The 23,337-nt window shown below is 36.5% G+C and overlaps 2 protein-coding genes across 3 annotated transcripts; both read right to left on the minus strand.

Moving 5' to 3' along the window:
• Nucleotides 1–13,950: 13,950 nt before the first annotated feature.
• On the minus strand, nucleotides 13,951–18,604 carry LOC107817167 (uncharacterized). Of its 2 annotated transcripts, none has more exons than XM_016642942.2 (7): nucleotides 18,482–18,604; nucleotides 17,080–17,210; nucleotides 15,924–15,963; nucleotides 15,698–15,793; nucleotides 15,051–15,247; nucleotides 14,851–14,952; nucleotides 13,951–14,551 (listed from the first exon to the last, which is right to left on the minus strand). In XM_016642942.2, exons 2-7 carry the CDS (start codon nucleotides 17,187–17,189, stop codon nucleotides 14,137–14,139), a joined length of 960 nt encoding a protein of 319 aa, XP_016498428.2. In that variant the 5' UTR covers nucleotides 17,190–17,210; nucleotides 18,482–18,604; the 3' UTR covers nucleotides 13,951–14,136. The 2 variants fall into 2 exon arrangements, with proteins under 2 accessions (XP_016498428.2, XP_016498429.2); XM_016642943.2 differs by having other exon boundaries at nucleotides 15,924–16,255; nucleotides 18,482–18,552.
• A 1,033-nt stretch (nucleotides 18,605–19,637) lies between these two features.
• Nucleotides 19,638–22,266, minus strand: LOC107817165 (ABC transporter G family member 20-like). The gene has a single exon (XM_016642941.2). The coding sequence runs from the start codon at nucleotides 22,080–22,082 to the stop codon at nucleotides 19,860–19,862; it is 2,223 nt and encodes a 740-aa protein (XP_016498427.1). The 5' UTR covers nucleotides 22,083–22,266; the 3' UTR covers nucleotides 19,638–19,859.
• Between the last annotated feature and the right edge of the window lie 1,071 nt (nucleotides 22,267–23,337).

Genomic DNA, 23,337 nt, shown 5'->3' on the forward strand with positions numbered 1-23,337 from the left:
ATGTTAATTTATACAGAGCAATTGTTGTTGGAATGAACTTAAACAAATGCAGGTCGACTACCATTCAACCTATGGCCATGTTTTGAACATAGGTATTGTGAAGGAATCAACATTCATTTCTTTTATTTCTGCTTCAAAGCTTCAAGCTTTCAACAACAAGTAATTTCAGAAGTGTGTACCTGGAAGTGTTTACAGTTGAAGAAGAATAGAAGTCAGCAAAGTAACAATAGGAGCAACACCAAACAGCATCAGTAACAGCAGGTAACAAACAAGGCAGTGGAAATAGAAACCCCAGATAGACCAAACTTCAGGAAATAAACCAATGCAAACTACAACCAGTGAGCTCAGTTTAAACTTGGAAGGATCAGAATCGATTGAACAAGTAGAAGAACAAATGAAATCCATACAACAATGTGAAGAAAACAGTTCCTGATTTTTCTTATCCTTTCTCTCTTGTATCTTTGTCCCTGTATATCAAAATTTGTTCCCCTTTTATCAGCTTCAAATCAACCCTTTAACAGCCTGTTTAGACCATCAGAACACCCTCCCATGTGCTGCTCATTTTCAGTTTCCACTCATTATTTAAATAAGAGCACAACCCCATGACATTCCCTTGGCAGGCTTAACTTTTTAGTAATGTTTATTATTTCTGAAACTTAAAGCAGAATATGGGCAGCAGGATGTAGTCTGACAGCATATGCTGTCAAACTATTTAATTCAAAAAGCACTTAGGCAGGGCACAGGCTGTGCACAAAATGCACATGTTGTGCACAAGTGCACATGCCTTCCAATTTCAGAACTGTGACTAAATAGAACATTGATTTTTACATTTCTGATTCAAATTAACAATTATAAGCACTAAACTCAGTTCCTAAATGATTCAGGCCATGCTTATCAAAAGTAAATCGATTTGTTATTTGTTCAGGCAGCTGAAACTAATTGACGACACATATCGACTCGACTATATTAATCATAACATGTACAATCGTAGCCAAAATCAGACATTTAACAGTATCGAACGCATGATTTGAATTGTACTGACTAAGCAGAATTGTACTCGAGGAATCAGTTAATCAGTTCAAATTTGAAATTCAACTAATTGCACAACAAATACATACATACACATTATCAGAACAAGTAGAAAAAGGACTCAATCAAACAACAGAGGTTCAGGCAAGGTGGACAGGACACAGTCGGTAAAATTCGAAACACAAACTTCACAACAACATGAACAGCCTTTTAAACAAACATGGACTAACAGAATAAAGAAAAGAAAACAAAACTCACCTTAAATCCCGAAAAATCAAAAACCTTAACTTGGATTCGAACAGACCTTTCTTAAGGCTGAACGGACTTTAATTGAAGTGTTTCTCAGATGAGAAACACTTCGATTAAGGTCCATTAGACCTTAATCTCTTGGTTTAAACGAGATACGGACCAGTGACGAGGAACCCTAAGGTTCCAAAGATTAGATCTGGGATTCATGCTTCCCTGGTCAGATTCGGACCAAACCAAGCATGGTTTGGTCACGAGGGGGGTCTGGGGAGTGTCTGGTGTGAAACTGGGGTTAAACGGTGTAAGTCAAGTTCCGACTCGAATCTTCAAACGAAGATTCGAGAAGGTGGGAAGGGATTCGAGTTAAGTAGTTAACAGATCCATGTTCAGGATGGCAAGGGGGTTCTATGGTGTTAAGGGTGGGGTTACCGGCGTCCATGCCGCCGGCTTTCATGGTGAAGAATACAGGGGCGGCTAGGGTTTTGGAGGGGAAAGGGATGAGGACGAAGGTGACCTAAGGCTGGGGTTCGGATAGGGGGGCAGGGTAAGGTTATGGGTTTATATAGTTAGTGGATAGGTGGATCCTGGCCGTTGGATGAGATGTGATGAAGGGCCAGGATCCTTCAACTAACGGGGAACGGTGTCGTTTCGAGGGTAAAGGGTTGGGGTCGGTCCGGGTGAGACGGGTCGGGTCTGTTAGTGGGTACGGGGTGTGAGATCTTGGCCGTTGGATCAGTTTGGTTTGAATGGTTGAGATGGATCGGCATTGAAACGACGTAGTTTTGGTGTTAAACTACGTCGTTTTGTGGCCTGGGGGTGGGCTGTTCGGACTGGTGGCTTGGGCCGTTCATTTGGGCTTCAGATTTTGAAATGGGCACGGCCCAAATTCATTTAAAACAAATTTTTACCCTCTTTTTCTTTATTTCTAATTTCCTAAATACACAACCTAATTAAATAAAACTAGACACCATTAATTAACACTTAATATATTTATTTCACGCGTATAAAATGTTAAAAGTAGGTAAAATTAAACAAGGCAACGAATCAGGACAAAAGAAATGCGTATTTTTGTGATCTCCCATTTAACAATCGGATTACGGTTCACATTACGCACGACACATACATTTTGTATTTTGTTTTTAATAAAAATGGGCAAAAATCATAAATAATTAACAAAGTGCCATGTAAAAATCCAAATTTGTACAGCAGGACCATTTGTTATTATTTTTTAATTCTTTTGGAGCGATTGTCGCGTAAGACAAAAATCACGTGCTCACAAGTACAAACACATAGAATATGAAAATCGTCACATATTGGTGATCCAATATTTGTGACATTTTGATTCCCTAGTAGTTTTAGTCTATTACAAATCGAAATGTCTAGTGACTTCTTGTAGTAGTAGGCATCATCCAGATCCTTTGATAGTTGTAAGCTCACAAAATGTGGTGGAGTTGGATGTATTTTTGCTGTATCCTTGCTTGGTTGCCAAAAAACATCTTTGCATGCATCTTTTGCCAAAAGATGTGCTACTTGGTTTCCTTCACGAAAGTTATGCCGTAGGAACATGTCCTTCAACTAGAGCATCAATAACCTGCATGAATGAACAATGTTAGTTACGATAAAGTGATCTTGTTTTATTGCATTGATGGCTTCAATGGAGTCTGTTTCTTCTTCTAGTGGGAATAGGTCGTAATTGTTGCTATTCTTAGCCCTTCTTGGATTGCTTGAAGTTCTGAGTGAAGAGGAAATAGGGCTTTGTCTATCTTCTGAAACCCTAATATCCATTTTCCATAATGGTTTTTAAAAACTCCTCCAATGCTTGATTTGTTACCTTCGAGTTTGAAGGCCCCATCAGTGTTCAGTTTATACCAGTGACATTGTGGGGGATGCCATTTTATAGTTATAGTTGATTTATCCGTGGGGGTTATTCCTGTGGAGTTGAAGAATAGGAATTCAAAGGCCACATTGCAAATGTCTTTCATGCATGGGGAGTAGTGAGTGTTATTGAAGTTATTGTTGTTTCTATTAATCCAAATTCCCCATAAAAGAAAAGGGAGTAGATTATTCCAAGGAAGTTTTAGGGGGAGGGTGTTGATGTTCATGTCCTTTAATTTGGTGAGCCAATGAGTGTCCTCGTTAAAAACCAGATTTACAATTTTTAGCTGTTTCCATAGGCAGGAGACAATAGGGCATGTGAGAAAGATGTGAGTGATTGTCTCTTCTTGATCTTGGCAACTGAGGCAGTTTGGGTTTATGTTAATCCCAATATGGTGGAGATATGATCGGCAAGGAATTTTGTTATGTAATATTTGCCAAATAAAATTTTTTATTTTATTAGGACAAGGTAATTTCCATATCCAATCGAACTCGTGTTTAATATCAGTGTTCCAATGGTTCAGTAATTGGTAGCAAGATTTTGTGTTGAATATTTCATTTGGGATAAGCCTCCATAAAGGCTTATCAAAGTTTAGTAGAGGTTGAGGTATTGAGTTGACCTTATCCAAGATGGTGGGGGGAGGGGGGATGTTAAAGGAGGTTTTGTTGAAGTTCCACTTCCCTTTGTGAAGTAATTTCTTTATTAGAAGGATGTTCTCATTTAATTGAAGAGGGCCTTCAATGCATTCTCTCAATGGTGGTAATTCGGGGATCCATCGAGTCTCCCAACTATTTAGGTTGGAGGTTTTACCAAAGAGCCATTGAATTCCTTGGCTACAAGTTTTCCATCCATTAATGATACTCTTCCATATGAAAGAGGAGTGGTTGTAACTCTTATTGCTATATTTACGGATTAGAAGGTTTGCCCAGGGGATGGATGTATTGTTAAGTAATCTCCATGATAATCCACTTAACAATACTTTATTTTTTGAATGGGAATTTTTCATTCCTAGTCCTCCCATATCTTTAGGCTTAGTAATTATATTCCAATTAATAAGATGAAGTTTTTTACGATCCGTCGTGGTGCCCCAAATAAAATTTCTTTGAATTTAATCAATTTGCTTATGAATTTTTTTGGGGAGCATGGTGTATTGCATGGCATGGTTGAGGATTGAATTAAGAGTTGCTAGTGCTAAAGTAGTCCTTCCTGTTATATTCAGGAGGTTTGTTTTCCAGTTGGAAAGCTTAGCCCGCATTTTATCAATAATTAACTGATAGTCGGATGCCTTGGGAGCATTGTTGAGGTTTGGAAAGCCTAGATAGTTCCCAAATTTTTTGGTAATCTTAATGTTGAATCCTAAGGCAATTTCCTTTGCCAACGTTAAAGGACAATTTTGTGAGAACATTATTTTTGATTTTTCCTTATTGATTTTTTGCCCTGACATATTACAAAAGGTATTAAGGCAGTTCTTGATGGTGCAATAATTTTTTTATCAGCCTTCGCCATAAGGGTTAGGTCGTCTGCAAAGAATAAATGGGATAGATATATGTGATGGTTATTTAGGCTAATAGGATTCCAAAGATGAGTATCTACTTGATGAAGGATCAGACGTGACAACATTTTCATACACAAGATGAAAATGAAGGGTGATAGAGGACATCCTTGTCATATTCCCCTACTTGGGGCAAAAAAAGAAGTTGTAACACCATTTACCAAAATAACAATATTGTTAGTACTGATACAATTCATAATGAGATTCTTTATTTTGCTTGGAAATTGAAAGTGAGTGAGTGTTAGGTAAATGAAGGACCATTCCAGTCTATCGAATGCTTTTTCCATGTCCAATTTTAGGATCATGTGCCCCTTTTTCCCTTTCATTTTTTTGAACTGGGATATCAATTCTTGAATTATGATAGCATTGTCTGAAGACCTTCTTCCTTTTATAAAACTAGCTTGAAAGGGGCTAATAATTTGATTAAGGAAGGGTTGAATCCTATTTACGATGATTTTTATTATGGTCTTGTAAATGGTATTACAAAGACCTATGGGTCTAAAAAAATTTAAATTATTGGCATTGGACACTTTGGGGATTAGATAAATGAAAGTATTATTAATATTAGGGGGAGAGTTTGGGTATTGAATACTTGGGTGCATAGGTCTATGACTGATTGGCCTATAATATTTCAGTATTTTTGGTAAAAAAAAAAGGTGTATGACATCAGGTCCGGGTGATTTTAAAGGTTTGAAAGAAAATATTGCTTTTTGAACTTCTCCCTTAGATAATTGATTATCAAGGATTGATAGATCAATATTGGTGAAAGTATGGGGGTTGTTCTTTATAAAAGACTATTTTGTAGCCAAATGATCAGTTTTGAAAGCATTTTCAAAGTAATTGAGAGTATGGTCTAGGATTTGAGTTGGCTCATTGATCCAGTTACCAAGGTTGTCTTTGAAATAGACAATTTTGTTTTTTCCTAGCTCTATTGGTGGCACTTATATGGAAGAATTTTGTGTTTGCATCTCCGTCTTGAATCCAGGACATTCTGGCCCTAATTTTCCAGTACTCATCTTCTAGTTTAAGGATCTCTTTATAATCATGTTGAAGGTTTGATTCTAAATTTTGGATAAAGGAGCTTGAGTGGTAATTTTTGGAGTGTTGTATGTCATTAAGTCTTGATATTATCCTTAATTTCTTCAAGTGTGTATCGCCAAAATATTTTTTACTCCAATAATTAATGTTTTCCCGGAATTTTTGGGAACTATGAACATAGTTGGAATTATTCAAACTCTCTCTAACTAGGTTTATAAAGTCCGAGTGACGACACCAAAAAGTTTCTAGCCTAAAAGGCTTTTTAAAAAAGGTACATTTTTTAGGATTACAAATTATTATGAGGGGGTTATGGTCCGAGTGTGTCCTAGGGAGGTGGGTGATGGAAGCTTCAAGGAATAAGTTAATCCATTCTCTAGTTGCAAAAACTCTGTCATATCTTTCTAGTATGAGCCCTTTATTTTTTTCCTTTTATTAGACCACATAAATTTAGGGCCTTTATAACCTAAATCAATTAGGTTACAAGTATTGATGTAATCCCAAAGGACCTTGGTTCTTTTGTTACTGATTTTCTTACCTCCTAATTTTCGTCCGAGGTTAGAACATCATTAAAATCGCATGCTACTACCAGAGACCTCTAATAACATCATGCATGTCTAACAAATTATTCCACATAATATTTCTAAGCTTATTGTTAGTACTAGCGTAAATTAAAGTAAAATACCAAGTTTTGTTTAGGAAAAATACCTCAATAGTAGCACTAATCTCCTGACTTCTACGAGCAAAGCTATGAACTGTAACCTTGGTGTGATCCCACAAAATGAACATAGCTCCCGACTGCCCTTCTGTTGAATTTCTATCATGTTTGTGAAGCCAAACGGATTGAGGAGAGGAAGATGACTATCCATCTTGGTCTCTAGGAATGTTACCATGCTAGGGTAATGAGTCTCACTTAAGTCTCTAAAACTAAGCCTAAGATTATCATTATTACCCCCTCTTGTATTCCAAATGATAAAAGTAGTAGATCTATTCATGTTGAACGGTGGGTTGTTTAGATCTCCATTCTCCCTCATCCTTTTTGCAAAAATGGGGTTCCTTCTTTGAAAAGGAACCAAGATCATTGCATGTTTTCCCACGGTAGGATCTGCTGGGGGTCTTATGTCCATTGTGCACTTGTACAATGTCGTTGGACAGTAGAGAATCTGCTTATGTTCTTGCCTCTCCATAAATAGAAATATTTTTAGCTCGTCTAGGTTTGAATCTTCGACCACGTTTTAAGGGATTAAGTTTACAGGATCTATTTCTTCTTCCATTGCTTGCTCCATTTGGTTCTGATTTGGTTGATTGTGTGGAGTTTGCATGGTTTGAGCAGTGTGTGCATCTGATGGTGGAGACTAGTTTGCATGAGCATTCCAAGGGGTGATCATTGGGTTTATGTTGGTTAGAAATTTCGGAATGAAGAATGGGAGTTCCACTGCTGGCATTGGGTTCTGGATTGGAATATAGTTATGTGGCATGTTCCAATCTCCCCTCATAAATTGGATTTGATTTGATGTGAGATTTGGAGATATAGGGTTTAGAATATTGTTCAACCATACTTGGTTAATGTAATTGTTCATTGCCAAGCGAACCCTTTCGGAGATCAATTGAGCTATGCAGTGGGTGTTTTGAAGCACTATGACTGTTTCTCTCCCCTCCAACGTGATGTTGAAGAAGATTGCATGTCCCAGCAGTCCCATCTCCACTCATGACAATGGCTGGTGGTTTTGTGGAAGGGGAGGTTGAATCAAGATCCTCCTTGGTTGTAGGTTTGGGTTCTGTGAGTTTTGAGGAGGGTTGTTTGCCATGTTTGGGGTTAGAGATACTCGTTGTAGTTGAATGAGACAGTATCGTATTCTTACTGAAATTGGTACTCTTGGCATCTTCTTTAAGAGTTAGAGAATTTAAGGTGGAAGAAGGATCGATTGTGCATGTGGAGTTAAGATTTCCTAGGTTTTCAATGATTGAGTTTGTTTTTGGCATGCAATCCGACTGGTTTTGCGTGTATTTAATGAAGATTTCGTGGATCAGGGATGAATTGGATTGGGGTGTGCCGTTGTGGGGAATATCTATGGCCATTTGTTCATTGGTTTGGGTCTTACATGACAAGTGTTTTATGTCAGAACTTGCATGCAATGGTAGTGTATTGGCCAAGTTTGTATTAGTCGTGTCTGGGGGTGGGGTATGAGGATTAGTAGGGTCCTGTGGGGGAGTGGGTGCTATTGTTTGGGGGAAATTATGGATGGTATTAGGGGTTGATTGGGTGAGAGGGATAGTGGGGTTAGTCGATGGGGTAGAAGGTTGAGTGTTTAGTGTATGAAGTGGGTCCCTTCCCATTATCAGTAGCAATTTTTAATATTTAGTTAATGGCATGATTAGGGGAATTAGCTTCCAAATCTATCTTTTCCAATAGGTGAAAATTATTTAAAGTTTTTATAGAATTATTAGGAAGATCAGTTTTGTGGTGAGTAGATTGTTGTGGATGAAGAATTTTGTTTTTCTAAATAAATTTTTGAGAGGATAAGAATTTACCTGACTTGGCATAAAAAATATTGACGTTAATACCTGAGTCTTGATGTTTTTCTGGCAGTTTTGAAGTAGTATTTGTGGGGCTCCATCGTTTCCCTTTGTTGAACGAGACTGTTTTCCATATTTCTTCTTGCTTCTCTTGCCCAAGTTTGGGTTTTGACATCCCCTTTATGTGTTCATCTTGAGTTTGATTGATGGTAGTTTAGTTGCATTATTTTATTGAGTGGCCTAAGTGAACACATATTGTACATAATAGGTTGTCCTCCTCGTAGTGTATGTATTGTTTGTGTGATCCAATAAAAATAAAAGGGGTTACTGGTTTGTTTAAGGGAAGTTCGACACAAAGACGAGCATATCTCCCACGGAGTGCTGCCGATGTGCAAGCATCAACTTTCAGTAGTCTTCCTATTGTGTTTCCCACTTTTTGGAGTATTTCTCTATCGTAAAATTATGTGGGAAGTTGAGATAGTCTAATCCAAATTGCAATAAAGGATTGAGTAGCTTTTGATGCTACAAAGTTTGGAACCCCACGCTGGACTGAGAGGAAGTGTACATAGATGAACCATTGTCCTTTTGGATAACATTTGACATATTTTCATCTTTAGTAAATCGGACAATATAATACACTTCCCTAAGATCATTTAAAGGGAAAATTTTCGTTGGTTTCCATAGGTCTGTTAGTTTCTTTTTTAGCACATCATGAGGGATTCTTTTCTCTTGCAGCTTAATTATTAAAGAGTGGTTCCAGGGATGATATATCCTTTGTTTGTCTTCTATTGTGATAGGAACTGAAATATTTTGCTCCCGTGGAGAGATTTGTATTTGGTTTTGAATCTCTATGTTGTAATGAATATACATAAGGAAATGATGTGGAGGGGGTGAGTTTAAGGATATGTTGTAGTTCATGTTATTGTTAAGTAGTTTATCCTTAAAGGAAATAGATTCCTTCTCCATAGGTTTGATGGTGGGATTTATGTCCGGTGGTTTAGGAGAGATGGCTGTTTGGTTGGGAAGTGGTGGCATTAGGGAATTTTGGTTGAAATCAAAGGTTCAGAGGGAGAGTGCCTTTTTCTTCAGAGGAATATAGCCAACTGATTTGCTTAAAGTTTTTCAACAACACCTGTTTGATTTAAGTTTAATTTTTATATTCAAAATTCAAGACCTACTTTTCAAGCTTACAACAAAGGATAATTTGCAATGTTTTCAAACTTTTCCAACAATACTCGCCTCATTTAAACTCACTTTTCATATGTGAAATTCAAAATCTACTTACAGGACACTATTATACATCAACAGAAGAAGAAAAGCGAAGGGGAGGAACAATTCTATTCGAAGTTTGCTTACACTGACTACCAATTATTTTATTTTTTTGAATAAATTGACGTAGATTAAATGGGAGCGTTCAAATTAATGTGCTTTTTTCATTATTATTTTTTTGTGAATATGTAGAATTTAACAATTTGGTACAAATATTGATAGACTGTCCCATAAAAATTTTATCATAAAATTTCTTAAACAATCATCGCCTTGGAATGTTGGGAAATATTGGCCCAATATATTTGTGGTAGACTTGGATTGCAAGGAAATTGGTGATAGGTCTGTATTTTTAAAAGAGAGAACGACCAAAACAAGATACTTTTGTGTTATTGTTAATTTTTAGAAAAAAAGTCAAAATTATCCCTATAATATTAAAAATTAGTCGCATTTATATCCGTTTCTACTTTACGTCTAAAATCATATATACCGTTAATATAGTATACAATTTTGTCCCTAACCCTAATAGAAGTCCACTGTGGCACCGAACCCTTCTCTTAAACTGCCACGTAGGCAAATATCAACCCATATTTTATAGACCTATGCTCATTTATTTGACCCAATATCCTACCACCTTATGGGTCTTACCCTTCTCTCTCTCAATCTTTGTCTCTCTACCAAAGTCGACTCCGGCGAACCAGACCTTCATCCCCCAACCTCGTCACTTCTTCTCTTCTCTTCAAATATGGTGAACTAGGTTTCAACCAGAATATCGGATGGAGCTGCCCAAAAAAGTGGGGATGTACCAAAAAGACTCATATAAATAAATAGTTTCTCACTAGCCGGAGTTTTGGTCGGCGAATTTTTCCAGTGACCCCTTATTTTCTCTTATCTTCTATTAGTTATTCTGCTCATTTTTTTATTTTTTACAGGTTACTAGAAAATAAAAGAACGGAAAGGAGTATCATCTTCCAATGTCGACTATTTTGCAGATCGGCCTGCCATGATCCCCTTCCACCCTATTTTTTTCTTTTCTTCTCTTTTTTACTGTTTTAAATCTCAAAATCTTCTAGTATGCTCAAATTGGATGTAACTTATTCTCTTTTCTTATGCTCATTTTACCCATTTTCTCCTTTTTGGTTTCATATTCAAGCACATTTAAGCGAGAGATGTTCAAGCATGGTCAAGAACCATCAGCGAAGAAACTCATCGGAGTTTGGTCGGAAGAAGTTTCGTCGATTCTCCATTCGCTATCTTACCAGCAGTGAAGAAACTCATCGGAGTTTGGTCGAAAATCCGATCTCACTAGTGGTTTAGATCTGTTGGGTCCTTTGATTTGTTACAAACCATCTATAAATTCATGACGACGATTTGAAATGGAGAAACCAACACTATTGATATGGAAAAATCATCATTTTGTACCCTTTTGTTAGAGCTTGTTCGAAAGAAAAAAGAAGGTATTTTGTCTACTTTTTTCGATCGGGCGAAGACCTTTCATCAGAAGTATTCATGAGACTGGCATGAATTTTAGTATTAGTTGGATTCGTTCTAAGACATGTGATGGTATGATGCAATTCCATTGTATATAGTTTTTGTTGTGATGGGAATATATTTTTTTGGGACCCGGAAGGTGGTTGGATAATTGTGTCAAAAATGGGTATGGGTCTTTAAAATTTGGGTTGATATTTGCCTACTTGGCAGTTTAAGAGAAGGGTCCCGGTGCCACAGTGTATTTCTGTTAAGACTAGGGACAAAATTGTATACTATATTAACGGTGGGTATGAGTTTGGACGGAAAGTAGAAACGGGTATAAACGTGACTAATTTTCAATAGCAGAGGGATAATTTTGGTCTTTTTCCCTTAATTTTTTGACCTCGATAATAGAAGTTTTTTAAAAAATAGTATGGCTCTTTATATTTTAAAGCATGCTTGCCAAATTTTCAGGAAATTATGATAATTGTCAGGATTTGTAACAATCTCCTGACGATCACCCGAATTTTCAGCCACAATGCTGAAAACATTTGGTGATCATCAGGATTTTACCATAAATCCATACAACTAGAATTTTTCATTATTGTAATGGAATTCTTATTTCTTCAAAATTCTATTGATTGTCAAGATCGCCTCCCAAAATTCTAACCAGCGTGCTTCAAAATTTGTGCCGGAGGCTTTTTTTTTTTCAAAACTTTTCTTAACTGGTTCAAAATTTAAGCAGTAGTCATAAAAAAGTCTATTGAGTGTAATTTTTAGGTTTTTGTAACTTTGAACATACTATTGAACAATAGAGAATCTTGTGTGCAAATGTTCTGGGAGATGAAAATGGGTAAATAAACCACAAGAAATATTAGTAAAATTATTCTCTTTTATTTAAATTGTAGCTGGTCATAGCAAATTATTTCCTCATTTTATGTTCTCTTTGGCGCATAGTGTAGGTTTTACTAACGAGTATTGTGTGGCACTAGCAAAATCACCAAAGGATTTGTTATTCCATTTTACTTCTGGGGCAAATTGAATTATAGCATGTTTGGCCAAGCTTCTTTAATTGAAAAAAAACAAGTATTTTTCCAAAGTTAAAGTGTTTCGCCAAAGCTTTTAGGAGGAAAAAAAATATTTTTGAGGAAAAGTAGAAGCAAAAAAAAGTAGCTTCTTCCCAAAAACACTTTTTTAAAAGAGAAAAAAACATAATTAGGCAATATTTAAGAAAATTTTACAGACTTCCAGAAGCAATAAGTAATTAACAGATATGGCAACTAATTAACTACATTCCTAGCCAAAACCTATAATATTGGACCATGAATCACATTTCAGTTACTAAATTATCGGAAACGATTCAATTTCTAATTAATTATATCCCATATTTCACGCTTGAGACAAACTGGGATCTCTATGATTCCTTTTTTTTTTTTTTGGTGCAAAGAATAATATTTATATATATTTAACTACTGCGTACAGAGAGGGGTTGGTGTAGCCTTCCATTACAAGTGGTACTACCACTATTAACATGCAGCATATTGTTTACATAGTAACTGCTACTAGAGCCATTTGGATCTCTATGATTCCTTTCCATTCATAAGAGTTATTTACAAATAAACTTGGTATAAAGCATGTATAAAGCAATCAACAGTTGAGAAAACAATCAAATATGAAATTATACATATTGAATATAATAGGTATATTGATATATAGTACCACTAAGAATTGAAAAGTAAGAACAATAAGATAAAATATATTAAAAGAAAATACTTTAAAATATTCATTAATATTTGAAGTGTATCCAAGGCGTTGGAAATAAGATCAATATAACCTCAAAGAATTTGGAATTTAGCAGGTATAATAACAATGATATAAAGGGAAAATATATCTATGGAATAATTCTGTTATACTACATATTTACTTATCACTATTTCATTATATAATTGGTATAATAATGGTATAATTATAAAAAATGTGGAATTGTTCTTTAATGCATTTATATTTCAATTATTCTGAATTTATCGCAAGAATATGACTTCCACATGATTGATTCTTAGTACATTGCATATATAATTAATATTTAATTATATAAAAGGTATAATAATGGATAATTTTATTGAATATTCATGGGATAATTCTAGCATTTTAATTATACAAATAATAATTGTATCATGCATATTGCATCCGTGTTTATGAATTTTCTTAGAAATTTTTTTTGGTATATTTACATAATAATTCTGGTATTTACGTATTAGCAATATTTAATTATATAAATGGCACATGTATACTTAATTTTTTTTTCAAGCACAAAGGGCAACAATTGAGGGCGGGAGAAATAAGAAACAAAGTAGTAAAAGAAAGTTGAAACCTACGGTTAAATGCTATAAGTGTAAAAGAATCTTCCATTTATGTAATAAGTAAACATTACTAATATTTTCTTAAATATTTTTTAAAAACTGCTCGGCCATGTATAAGTTTAGCCAAAACACTAACTGTTGCTTAGAAGTATTTTTCAAATTAATTGGCCAAACACAAACTGTTTCTCACTAAATATACTTTTGAAAAAAATGCACTTCTCAAAGTAAGTTGATTTTTCCAACTTGGCCAAACACGGATTTTATACTGTTGAATCTCTTGTTTAATACTGTCAATTACGTTCCACTGTCTTCAAAAAGAATGACAAATTGAAAGAGGACTGTAGGAGTATCCAAACGATTAATTTCATCACTACTCCACTCTAGTGTATATTTACACTTCAGCACATTATCATGTAAAATGTAAATGTTCACATCGAATTCTAAACATACTAATAAGCTGCACGGAAGGTACTATATGCATATTTTCTTATAACTAATTAAAGGACAAACTCTTTCAATCAAATGGTGCAGTTAAGGATATTATTTTTTATGAAAAGTAACAGCACCAGTAACAGCTGCATAATATATGAGACAGGAAATCATGAAATACCAACTATTGTACTAACAATACCAAATATAGATATAGTCAAATTCGTTTCAAATATATCTCATTCGGGCTTCACAAGGTCCAGCCTCGACAAAATCCATTCAGAAAGATCAACCAAGGTGCTTGCATACAGTTGTTTCCACAAGAAGATGCTTCGTTACGAATCCCTCAACACAGGTCAAGGCGACTCGCTCTCTCTGCCTGAGCGTTGATTATTATACTCACCTTCATCCTCGTCATCATCTGCACGGTTCCTCTGGTACTTGGGACTCAGGCTGCGACTTCCACCGTTAGCTTCAGCAGGGCTGTCCTCATCCCTTTCAGGTGCAGGGCTATCCCCTCGTCTAGGACTTAAAGGACTTGCACTTCTCTCTCTGGGGCTTTGGCTATAGCTACCTTCTTCTCTGGTGGTCGTCCTCATTGCTTCCGTAGGGCTTCCATCTTCGGGTGTCGGGCTATGCTTCCTTGTCTTCGGTGGAGGACTCAGACTAGGACTTGGACTAGCCTTCTTTGGCTCAGGGCTCCTACTGTAGCTTCTTGACCTCCTCTCTATGTCAACTTTTCCTCTCCTTGGAGCAGGAGATCTTGATGGACTGAAAGAAGAAAACAAAGAGCTCAGAAACACAATATTTAGTTGGAGTTGAAAAAAGAATCTTTGAAGTTGAAGTCGAAAAAGATTATATAAAAAAGTTGAAGCATTGTGACTGAAGACATTTCACCTCAAAACTAATTTTCAAAATTTCACCACTAATGGTAAGCATTGTGACTGAAGATATTTGCTAATACTGATGGCAAACATCAACATGCAAAAACTGAACCTTTGCAAGTGAGACCATGGGCAAACACCAGTTAAGGCTTGCAAAGTACAGTAAAACAACAAGCAAATACTCACCTATAGCTGCGACTTCTGCTGTAACTTCGACGACGAGGAGAACGTGAACGTGAGTGTGACCTTGACCTGACAGGCGACCGTGAGTAGCTCCGATCCCGTCGACTGCAATGAACATAACAAAGTCAATTACAGAAAGGAAAAAATATTGGGGGGTTGAAAATAGAGAAGCAATGCTTCCCAGGAGTTCAAGTACCAAGTACCTGAGTTTTTTAGGACTATTTGGGCATTTTTTTTCTATATGGCCTCTTTCTCCACACCGATAACATTTATTCTTCCAATCCCCAGCTTTGCAATCTCGAGCCCAGTGACCTTCAAGGCCACAGTTGAAGCAACGGCCTGAGCCAGGAGCAGGTCCTTTGCCAAGATACTCACGCGAACCACCAGGTCCACGTGGCACCTAGAGGAAAAACCATTATCAGAAGTCTGAACTGACAAGTCACAGGTGAGTCATGGATGTTACTTCACCAAAACTAATTGCTCGAAGAATTCATCAGAGACGGAGTTCAACAACTTACTTTATCCCTATCTTATCTTTTCTCGGGTGTAATTTTTTTTTGTGTGTGTGTGGGTGGGTGGGTGGGGGGTGGGGGGGGGGGAGAAGCAATATGAAGTTCAGCATCTACAAATCAATCAACTTAAGGTGGAGTAAATAGAAGACAATATAGGACAGTACAAAAAGACAGACGGCTGGGTTGAGGGGGGAGCAATATGAAGTTCAGCATCTACAAATCAATCAACTTAAGGTGGATTAAATAGAAGACGATATAGGACAGTACAAAAAGACAGACGCGTGGTTTGGGGGGGGGGAGGAGGAGAATTCCAGGAAATACAAGTACAGAATACTTACTCCCTTAGCAAATTCCACAATTATGCGGCGGCCATCAACGTCCCGCCCATCTAAATAGTATCTTGCATCATCAGCATCTCGTGGATCACTAAATTCCTGTTCGAAACACATTGTGTGGCAAACAAAAGTTTTTTTTTTTGGCAGGGATGGTTAGGGGGTCAAACGTAGAAAGTAACGAAAACAATAACACCATTAGACAGAGGGAAATCAAAGAGAGGATACATACTACGAAGGCATAGTCGTGCTTCATGTCCACATCACGTACTCTGCGGAAATGGTTGCCAGAAACAGTAAGGCCATCATTACTTACTTAAGCACAGGAAGTGCATGTACACTTGCCCCTCAAGACGAACTAAACACCAGTTTGAGATTGTTGGAATTCCATAAAAATACGCAAAGACATTATAGAAAGAACCACCAAAGTCTCCTAAAACTGGGCAAGACTCCACCAAGGCCATTACAGAAAGAATCACCGAAGTCTCCTAAAACCCGGCAAGACTTTCCATCAATTCCACCAAGGCCACCCTCTCAAGATTGACCTTCGGGCCAGGCAAATGCCTATAAACCGTCAACAAGATCATTCAAGTTAAACTCACAAGCATCTGGAACACATTTTCCTTTATATATAATAATTGATAAGATACCCGAGTAATACATATGCTAGTGGAAGGAAATTCCAATACAGAGATGGGAGACTTAAAAATGTAAACCTCCACTGACTCCCTGCTAGTGTGCTTAAACCAGTTGTGCAATTCTAAGGAGTTCCCCACAGAGAACTATGAGTTATTGTCCAAGATCAGAACAAAGATCAGAACTAGAGCTTTATGACATACAAATACAGGGAAACAAAGCGCAGCAAACTATGATCTAACATATCATATAAATTGGTCCAAAGAGAACAGACCAATGAAACAAATGAAGGAAAAGAAACAAACGAAAAAAATGAGAAAAGGAGAGCAGAAATATCTCCGCCTGCACCCTCTTCCAATTTAACAAGCAAAGGTTATACATGGATTTGAGATCTCAAACTAAAACACTAAGGAACCAAGAATCTCAAGGACAAAAGGGAAGTTATGCTTCCATTCTATTTGAGCAACTTCAAGAAGAAGCAGTTTGTATAGGAATGGGTTGAACTTAGGCTAGATGAACAAAGTGACCATTAGACAACAACACAAGGAAAAAATTACCCAAGGTATTCTAGGAAGATCAACAAACAACATAACATGGTTGTAATAATTATTTATCCCTGCATTTGCCATTTCTGCAATTTCAGTTGCTCAATGAGAACTGGCAAACATCAAAAGCAGTAAGAAAGCAATGTACAATGTGGTGACCTATACAAAGAAATGCATGATGCACGAAGATTATGGAAAAAGAATTACCTCCCATATTTACTGAATACACGCTCCAGATCACGTGAACGGGTCCGTGAAGACAAGTGGCCCACATAGAGACGAGTGCTATTTCCCGATCGATCATCATAACGAGGCATCTTTACAGCACGATTCTCAAACTGAAAACATGCACAGAATGAAGATTAATGACTAAGTCAAGCATTCCAAAAGGTAATCTAAAGCAGCACTATTGCTGGCCAATAACCCAAAAAAACAAGAAATCAAAACTAGCACATTGAGCCATTCTCTAAAAAAATGTGGAAAACTAATGTAAACCCATAAAAGTGACGCAAACTTATTTGAGCCAAGAAAGACTTGAATTCACTGACATACTTTTGGAAGGGTAAAGTCCAATCCACAGAGATAAATTAATTTTAAGCTCTTCAAAAAGAAAAAAGAGAAAAAACCAACTCTGTCCAACCTGACATTTTCAATTGACACAATCCAACTCAGACAACTTCGCACAAGTCAAGCAGAGGCTGACAAAACTAGTTATATTTTAGGTACAATACTGAATTTTCTCAACCAATTTGCCTAAGTAATACCTCCTCCCACCCCCAAAAAGTTAAGTCATAGTATGGCTTCTTTATCAGCCAAGAAGATGAGCTTTCCGGGAGTAATACTACCAAAACATTCCATATACAAAAGATCCTAACAAATTCCTTGTAGCAAATTTCCCCTTCCCAGAAACTGAAATCAGCAGCTCACAATATGTATAAAGAAAAGATTAAACTATAACTTTTTTCCCTACATTGAAAGCTTGCACCTCCAATACATACAGCGGACGGAGAAAAGCATGCATGTCAAATTGAAACTCAGCTCTATCCAAAAAACCAACCAAGAAAACACACACAAGTAATCAGAACCAGCTACCACAAATTCAAATTGTTAGAAAATCATGAGCCTTATCCAATCCAGTCTCAATCAAAATCCATAATCAACAATGTCAAGGGCAAAAGAAGAATATAACTGCTAGAACTCGTCAACTGTTTAAGAAAACTGCAAGAAATCATAAAGCCCTTTCAACCTAATCTAACCCCACAACAAAATAAAGAATTTGGGATTTAAAGACTAAACTTCAAATTTTTATTGGGTCCACCGTGATACAAAAGAGCCAATACTACCTAGACCTAACATTTAACCAAAATTCAACAAAATTCACAACAAAAAAAAAAACCTATACAAATAAAACCAATAAAGTATTTCACGCACAACCACCACAAATTCTCACTAATACGAATCCACAAGCCGTTTTAGACAACAATTTTAGGGCACATCACAAAATGAATTAAAAAAAAAAAACAATTTCTTTTTCTTCTAACAATCTTTAAAACCATGGATAAACAGAGAAAGCTTAAAATTAACGAATATAAGAAAGAAAAAAAATTACCTTAAGGGCGAAATTCGTTACTAACACTGCTGGCTGCTTCTTGAAACCCTGTTTGTAAAAAGAGGAGACCCTTCAAGTTATGCATAAAATAGCATATTTATTATCGGGTGTTTATCTTGCTTGAACCGACAGAAAAAGAACGGTCCAGATTTAGTGCTTGTATAAAAAATATTTTGGCCCAAAATTCAATGGTTTGCAGGCCCATTTTGTTGAGCCCAACAATGAAGGTCCAGAATTAAATTTTTTTTTTTTTAAAAAAAATGGCTTGGGAAGCTACTCTTTTATATCAGAGCCAGGTTTCGATCCTGGGACCTGTGGGTTATGGGCCCACCACGCTTCCGCTGCGCCACTCTGATTGTTGTACTATGGGCGACTCACAGGAAATAGAAAACTGTGTTTGCTTTCCATATGAATGTTCTCAAATAAAAGATAAATTAATCGATTAAATATACATAAATGGTGTTTGTTTTAATGTAACAGGTTTCAATTATTGTGAGTAGTTACACATAATTATGGGTAGAGACATAAAAACTAAAAAACTTTCACACTGTTGTTATAGAAGTTAACCTATTAGAAAATATGGCTGGAATAAACATTCCAGAATTTTACTTGCTTTTCTTGATCATGAGTACAGTTCTGAGAAATAGAAACTCCCCACGCGTTAGATAATTTGTCTTAAACTATCTATAAATTATTGTTGTGTTCACGTTATTAATATTAAGTATATGTGGACGGAATTAAATATATAATAGGGGTACCCAATATTGTATTCTGAGTTCCTATCAAATTTTCACTTACTTTCCAATGTATATTAGAAACGGACCTTTTTCTACCACAAGTAACATTTGATCATCCTAAGAGAATTTGAGTTTCAATGTGAAGCAAAGTGGTGTTGATTTCTTGTATATCATATCCCAAATTAAAAACGGCAGCCTAGTGCATAAGGTATTTTGTGTTCACGCACGGTTCGAGGAAGAGTCGCACCCTAAGGTGTATGGTATAAACAGCCTACCTTAGTACAAGCATTATTGATTGTTTTTACGGCTTGAACCCGGTCACGTAGAAATAACTTTGCAGTTGCTCCAAAGCTCCCCTTCACGTACATACCATATCCCGTATGATTATAAAAATACACTTACAAAATGATTAGATTGTGGTTAGAAGGATATATACATGCAAATACTATTTTCCACAAAATAGCAGAACTAACAATATCCAAATCTAACCATCTGAATACAACTTAGTGAACATTATTAAACAAGATTTGGACATTTGGAAATAAGCATAATGCCTAAGAAAAACAGAGGAAAAATAATTTACTCAATTAAAATTAAGACACAAAATAGAAACTAGTAAATATATGTCCCTCAAAGTTTTTTTACCTCCTCTTATTTTTGCTTCCAATGACTAAAGCAAAATAGAAGAGAATCCTAAAGAAAAATCCCAAAGCGATAGTAATCCACAAACAAGACCATTTATTTAAGTCATTCACACCAGTTTGTTTCAATATATCTGCTCCTGTTGTCAAACATGTTGAACTTGTTATGTTCATTCCCAAAGTCTTGCTCATGTTGTGCAGCAACTTGATCTTCAACTGCTCAGGTACAGCCCTCAAAGGCGAGCCGTCGAAAATCTGAATACCCTTTACAAAACACTTAAGAGGATCATCAAATTCATTCTGTAACACACCTTGATAAGGATATTTCACTAAGGACATATAATGAAACCATATCCAATAAGGAGGGATCCGATCACGACTAATGAAATAGCCACTAAACAACACGAAATAAGCCAAGATCGCGACAACAACCGTGTAAGCCATCATAACATTGTATATGACACCAGAAAGGAATGTGACAAATGAACTTCCAGCCCAAAATGAGGCAACCATAAAAAGCAAGAAGAAAAGGAAACCTGAAACGCCACCAGCTAATCCAACTGACCAATAAGTTGTGACAGCAAATGCAATGGAGAGGACTAATATTGAAGGAAGTGAGATAATGGCATGTGAAAGAACATAAGAGGAACGGCGATAAGCGTTATAAGCAGTCTCTCTCATGAAAATGTACCTTTCTTGAAGAAATACTGGGATTGCTTCAGCACAAGTATAAAAAGTTGTGGACATTGCAAAGGCAAAAAATCCTACCCTTTCTTGAACCCCTTTTGGTGAATTGTCCAATTTCCAAAATATAGTGGCTAGTATAATACCAGTAACAACAACGGCGCCAAAACGCATACCAAATAGCTCAGGCATTCTCATGGAATTCAGCATTGATCTTTTGGCTATCACAACCATATCAACCCAAAATGGATTAGCAAATTTTGGAATATTTGAGGAAGAAAGACTCGAGTCGATATTTGTTGCTCCTGAGACTAATTTCCCTCTTGAAACACTTGCACTTATAGCATCTTTGAGTGATGGTTTTGTTCCATTGTAAAACAAGCTGCTACTATTTGAGGTTTTTTTCCTTTGCCATGTTTTGTTGAACTCCACTAAATTCTTGGTTCCATTTGGAGTTCCTTCAAGTTCTCTTATGAAATCCAAAGCAAACTCTATCCTGTTTTCATTTTCTGGAATTGGATTTCCAAATTCAGCAAAAAATTGTTGTAAACTTGAAGGAGAGCTAGTAAAGACTGTGTTTCCGCGCGAAAGGATGATCAAATGGTCCAAAAGACTCAAGATTCTATAGCTTGGCTGGTGAATTGACATGATGACAATACCACCACTTTGTGCAATTCTTTGCAAGACTTTTACAACCATATATGCACTAGTGGAATCAAGCCCTGAAGTTGGTTCATCAAGAAAAAGGACAATAGGGTCATGAATTATGTCAATGCCAATAGAAACACGCCTTCTTTCGCCACCAGAAACTCCCCTATGGCCTTCATCTCCAATCACTGTTTTAGCAGCAGTTGTAAGGCCTAATTGATCGATTAATGCTTGAACTCTAGCTTTCTTTTTGGACTTAGATAAAGTCCCTGGAAGACGAAACTCGGCTGAGAACATGAGTGTTTCTTCAACAGTTAACATTGGAAACAAGAGATCATCTTGCATAACATAAGCTGAGATAACTTTAAGAAGTTTTGATTCAAGAACTTCACCATTTAAAGTTACTGTCCCTTTTAGGCTTTCTCTTGATATTCGATCTGCAAGTGCATCGATCAACGTAGATTTTCCCGAACCACTAGCTCCAAGTACAGCCATGATTTCACCTTCTCTTGCTTCTCCTGATATGTCATTCAACAACATCTTCATGTTATCGTCTAGCAACTCGTTGTCCTTATTACCGCGTCTCAAGAACTTAGGAAGTGCCATTTTGGTTTTAACTTTAACACTATAGCTGAGATTGTGGAAAGAAAGAATAAAGGGAAATGAAGATGGAGAAGCAATATTGGAGTAGTGATTCCCAAGTTCAAGGGAATTATTGTTGTATGTTTCCTCAGTAGAGTCGCCAACGCGTTTCAATAGTTCACCTAGTGTGACAGAGACATTGTGTCTTGGTTTTCTACTGAATTCTTGAAGATCCATGGTTGATCTTGGACCTAAAAATGGAAGATCACTGGCTGAAGACATGTCGTCGCCTCCGCCAAGACTAGACATGTTTGATCAAAGGGTGTTGAGTGTGATCTATGGCTGTATAATTTTTACAAGTTTTGTGTGTAAGAACACACTCTAAATAGAAAGGGAAAAGTGTAGTTGGAGTGAAGGAGTTTGGAAGGTTTTTCAATGTCAAATTTTCTTCATATTTAGTCACTTTCTCTTTGTATTTTTGCTATGTGAATATCTTTGTTGATACCATTGTATTAGAATATAATGTTAAGTTTTGTTTTTCGTGTGGTAGTGAGGTTTGAAATTTCTATTAAAGTAAGATCAGTAGGTGACAAGTTGGATGCCTTCCATTGAATAAGTATATGTAATTTACATCATCAACTACTTGGTCTATTTCTACCCTGAGGTTTCTTGTAAAAATATTAGAACTTGGGTATGTGATCTCTGCCATTTGTGATCAAGAAAGGTAAAGAAATACCAAACAAAAAAGTAAAGATAATAAAAAAGAGTTTTTATATACACTGACAGTGTAATGCATCGAATGAGAGCCTTGGCGTAACTGGTAAAGTTGTTGTCATGTGATCAGGAGGTTACGGGTTTGACCGTGGAAACAGCCTCCTGCAGAAATGCATGGTAAGGTTGATAGGCCTTTTGTGGTCCAGGCCTTCCCCGAACCCGAGAGCTTAGTGCACCGGGCTGCCTTTTTTGACAGTATAATGCATTCTTACACTTTGTGCAAATTTGACTCGTTATAGCTTGTTATTACTTTATATTTTCACGCTACTATATCAGGCTTGATATGGACGAGCTCTTATTGTTTTGGGTCAATGTAATTTGACGAGCCCTTTTTTGACAGTAAAAATATTTTTAGAGTCATCATGTGCAACAACCCAAAGTTTCTTGTACACCACTCTTTAGAGGAAGGTTCACAGGCTAAAGAAACAAAATTTCAACCACTATTTTTCTAACCTAATAAATTCCTTTCAAGTGATTCGAGTAAATGAGCACAATTGGAACTTTATCAATTGGTTAAATTTTGACAAGGAACATCTTCTTTTAATAACCTGAGAAGTAATTTACAACAACGAAGACCTAATTAGGTCGAAGAATATCTAACCGCGTTTTAAAATTGTAGTTTCATCCTTTCAAAAGAAATCTACGACTTTAAGTTATTAGTTGAAAGCTGATGCTACTAATTTTTCCTATTTCTTTAGGGATTAACCCACTCATAAGAATTGTTTTTCCTTCTCAAATATAGTGGACATCAGTAAAACGTCAAATGTTATACGTCCAACAGTGAGATGGT

The sequence above is a fragment of the Nicotiana tabacum genome, chromosome 10 (genome assembly GCF_000715075.1).
Source record: "Nicotiana tabacum cultivar K326 chromosome 10, ASM71507v2, whole genome shotgun sequence".
Lineage (NCBI taxonomy): Eukaryota > Viridiplantae > Streptophyta > Magnoliopsida > Solanales > Solanaceae > Nicotiana > Nicotiana tabacum.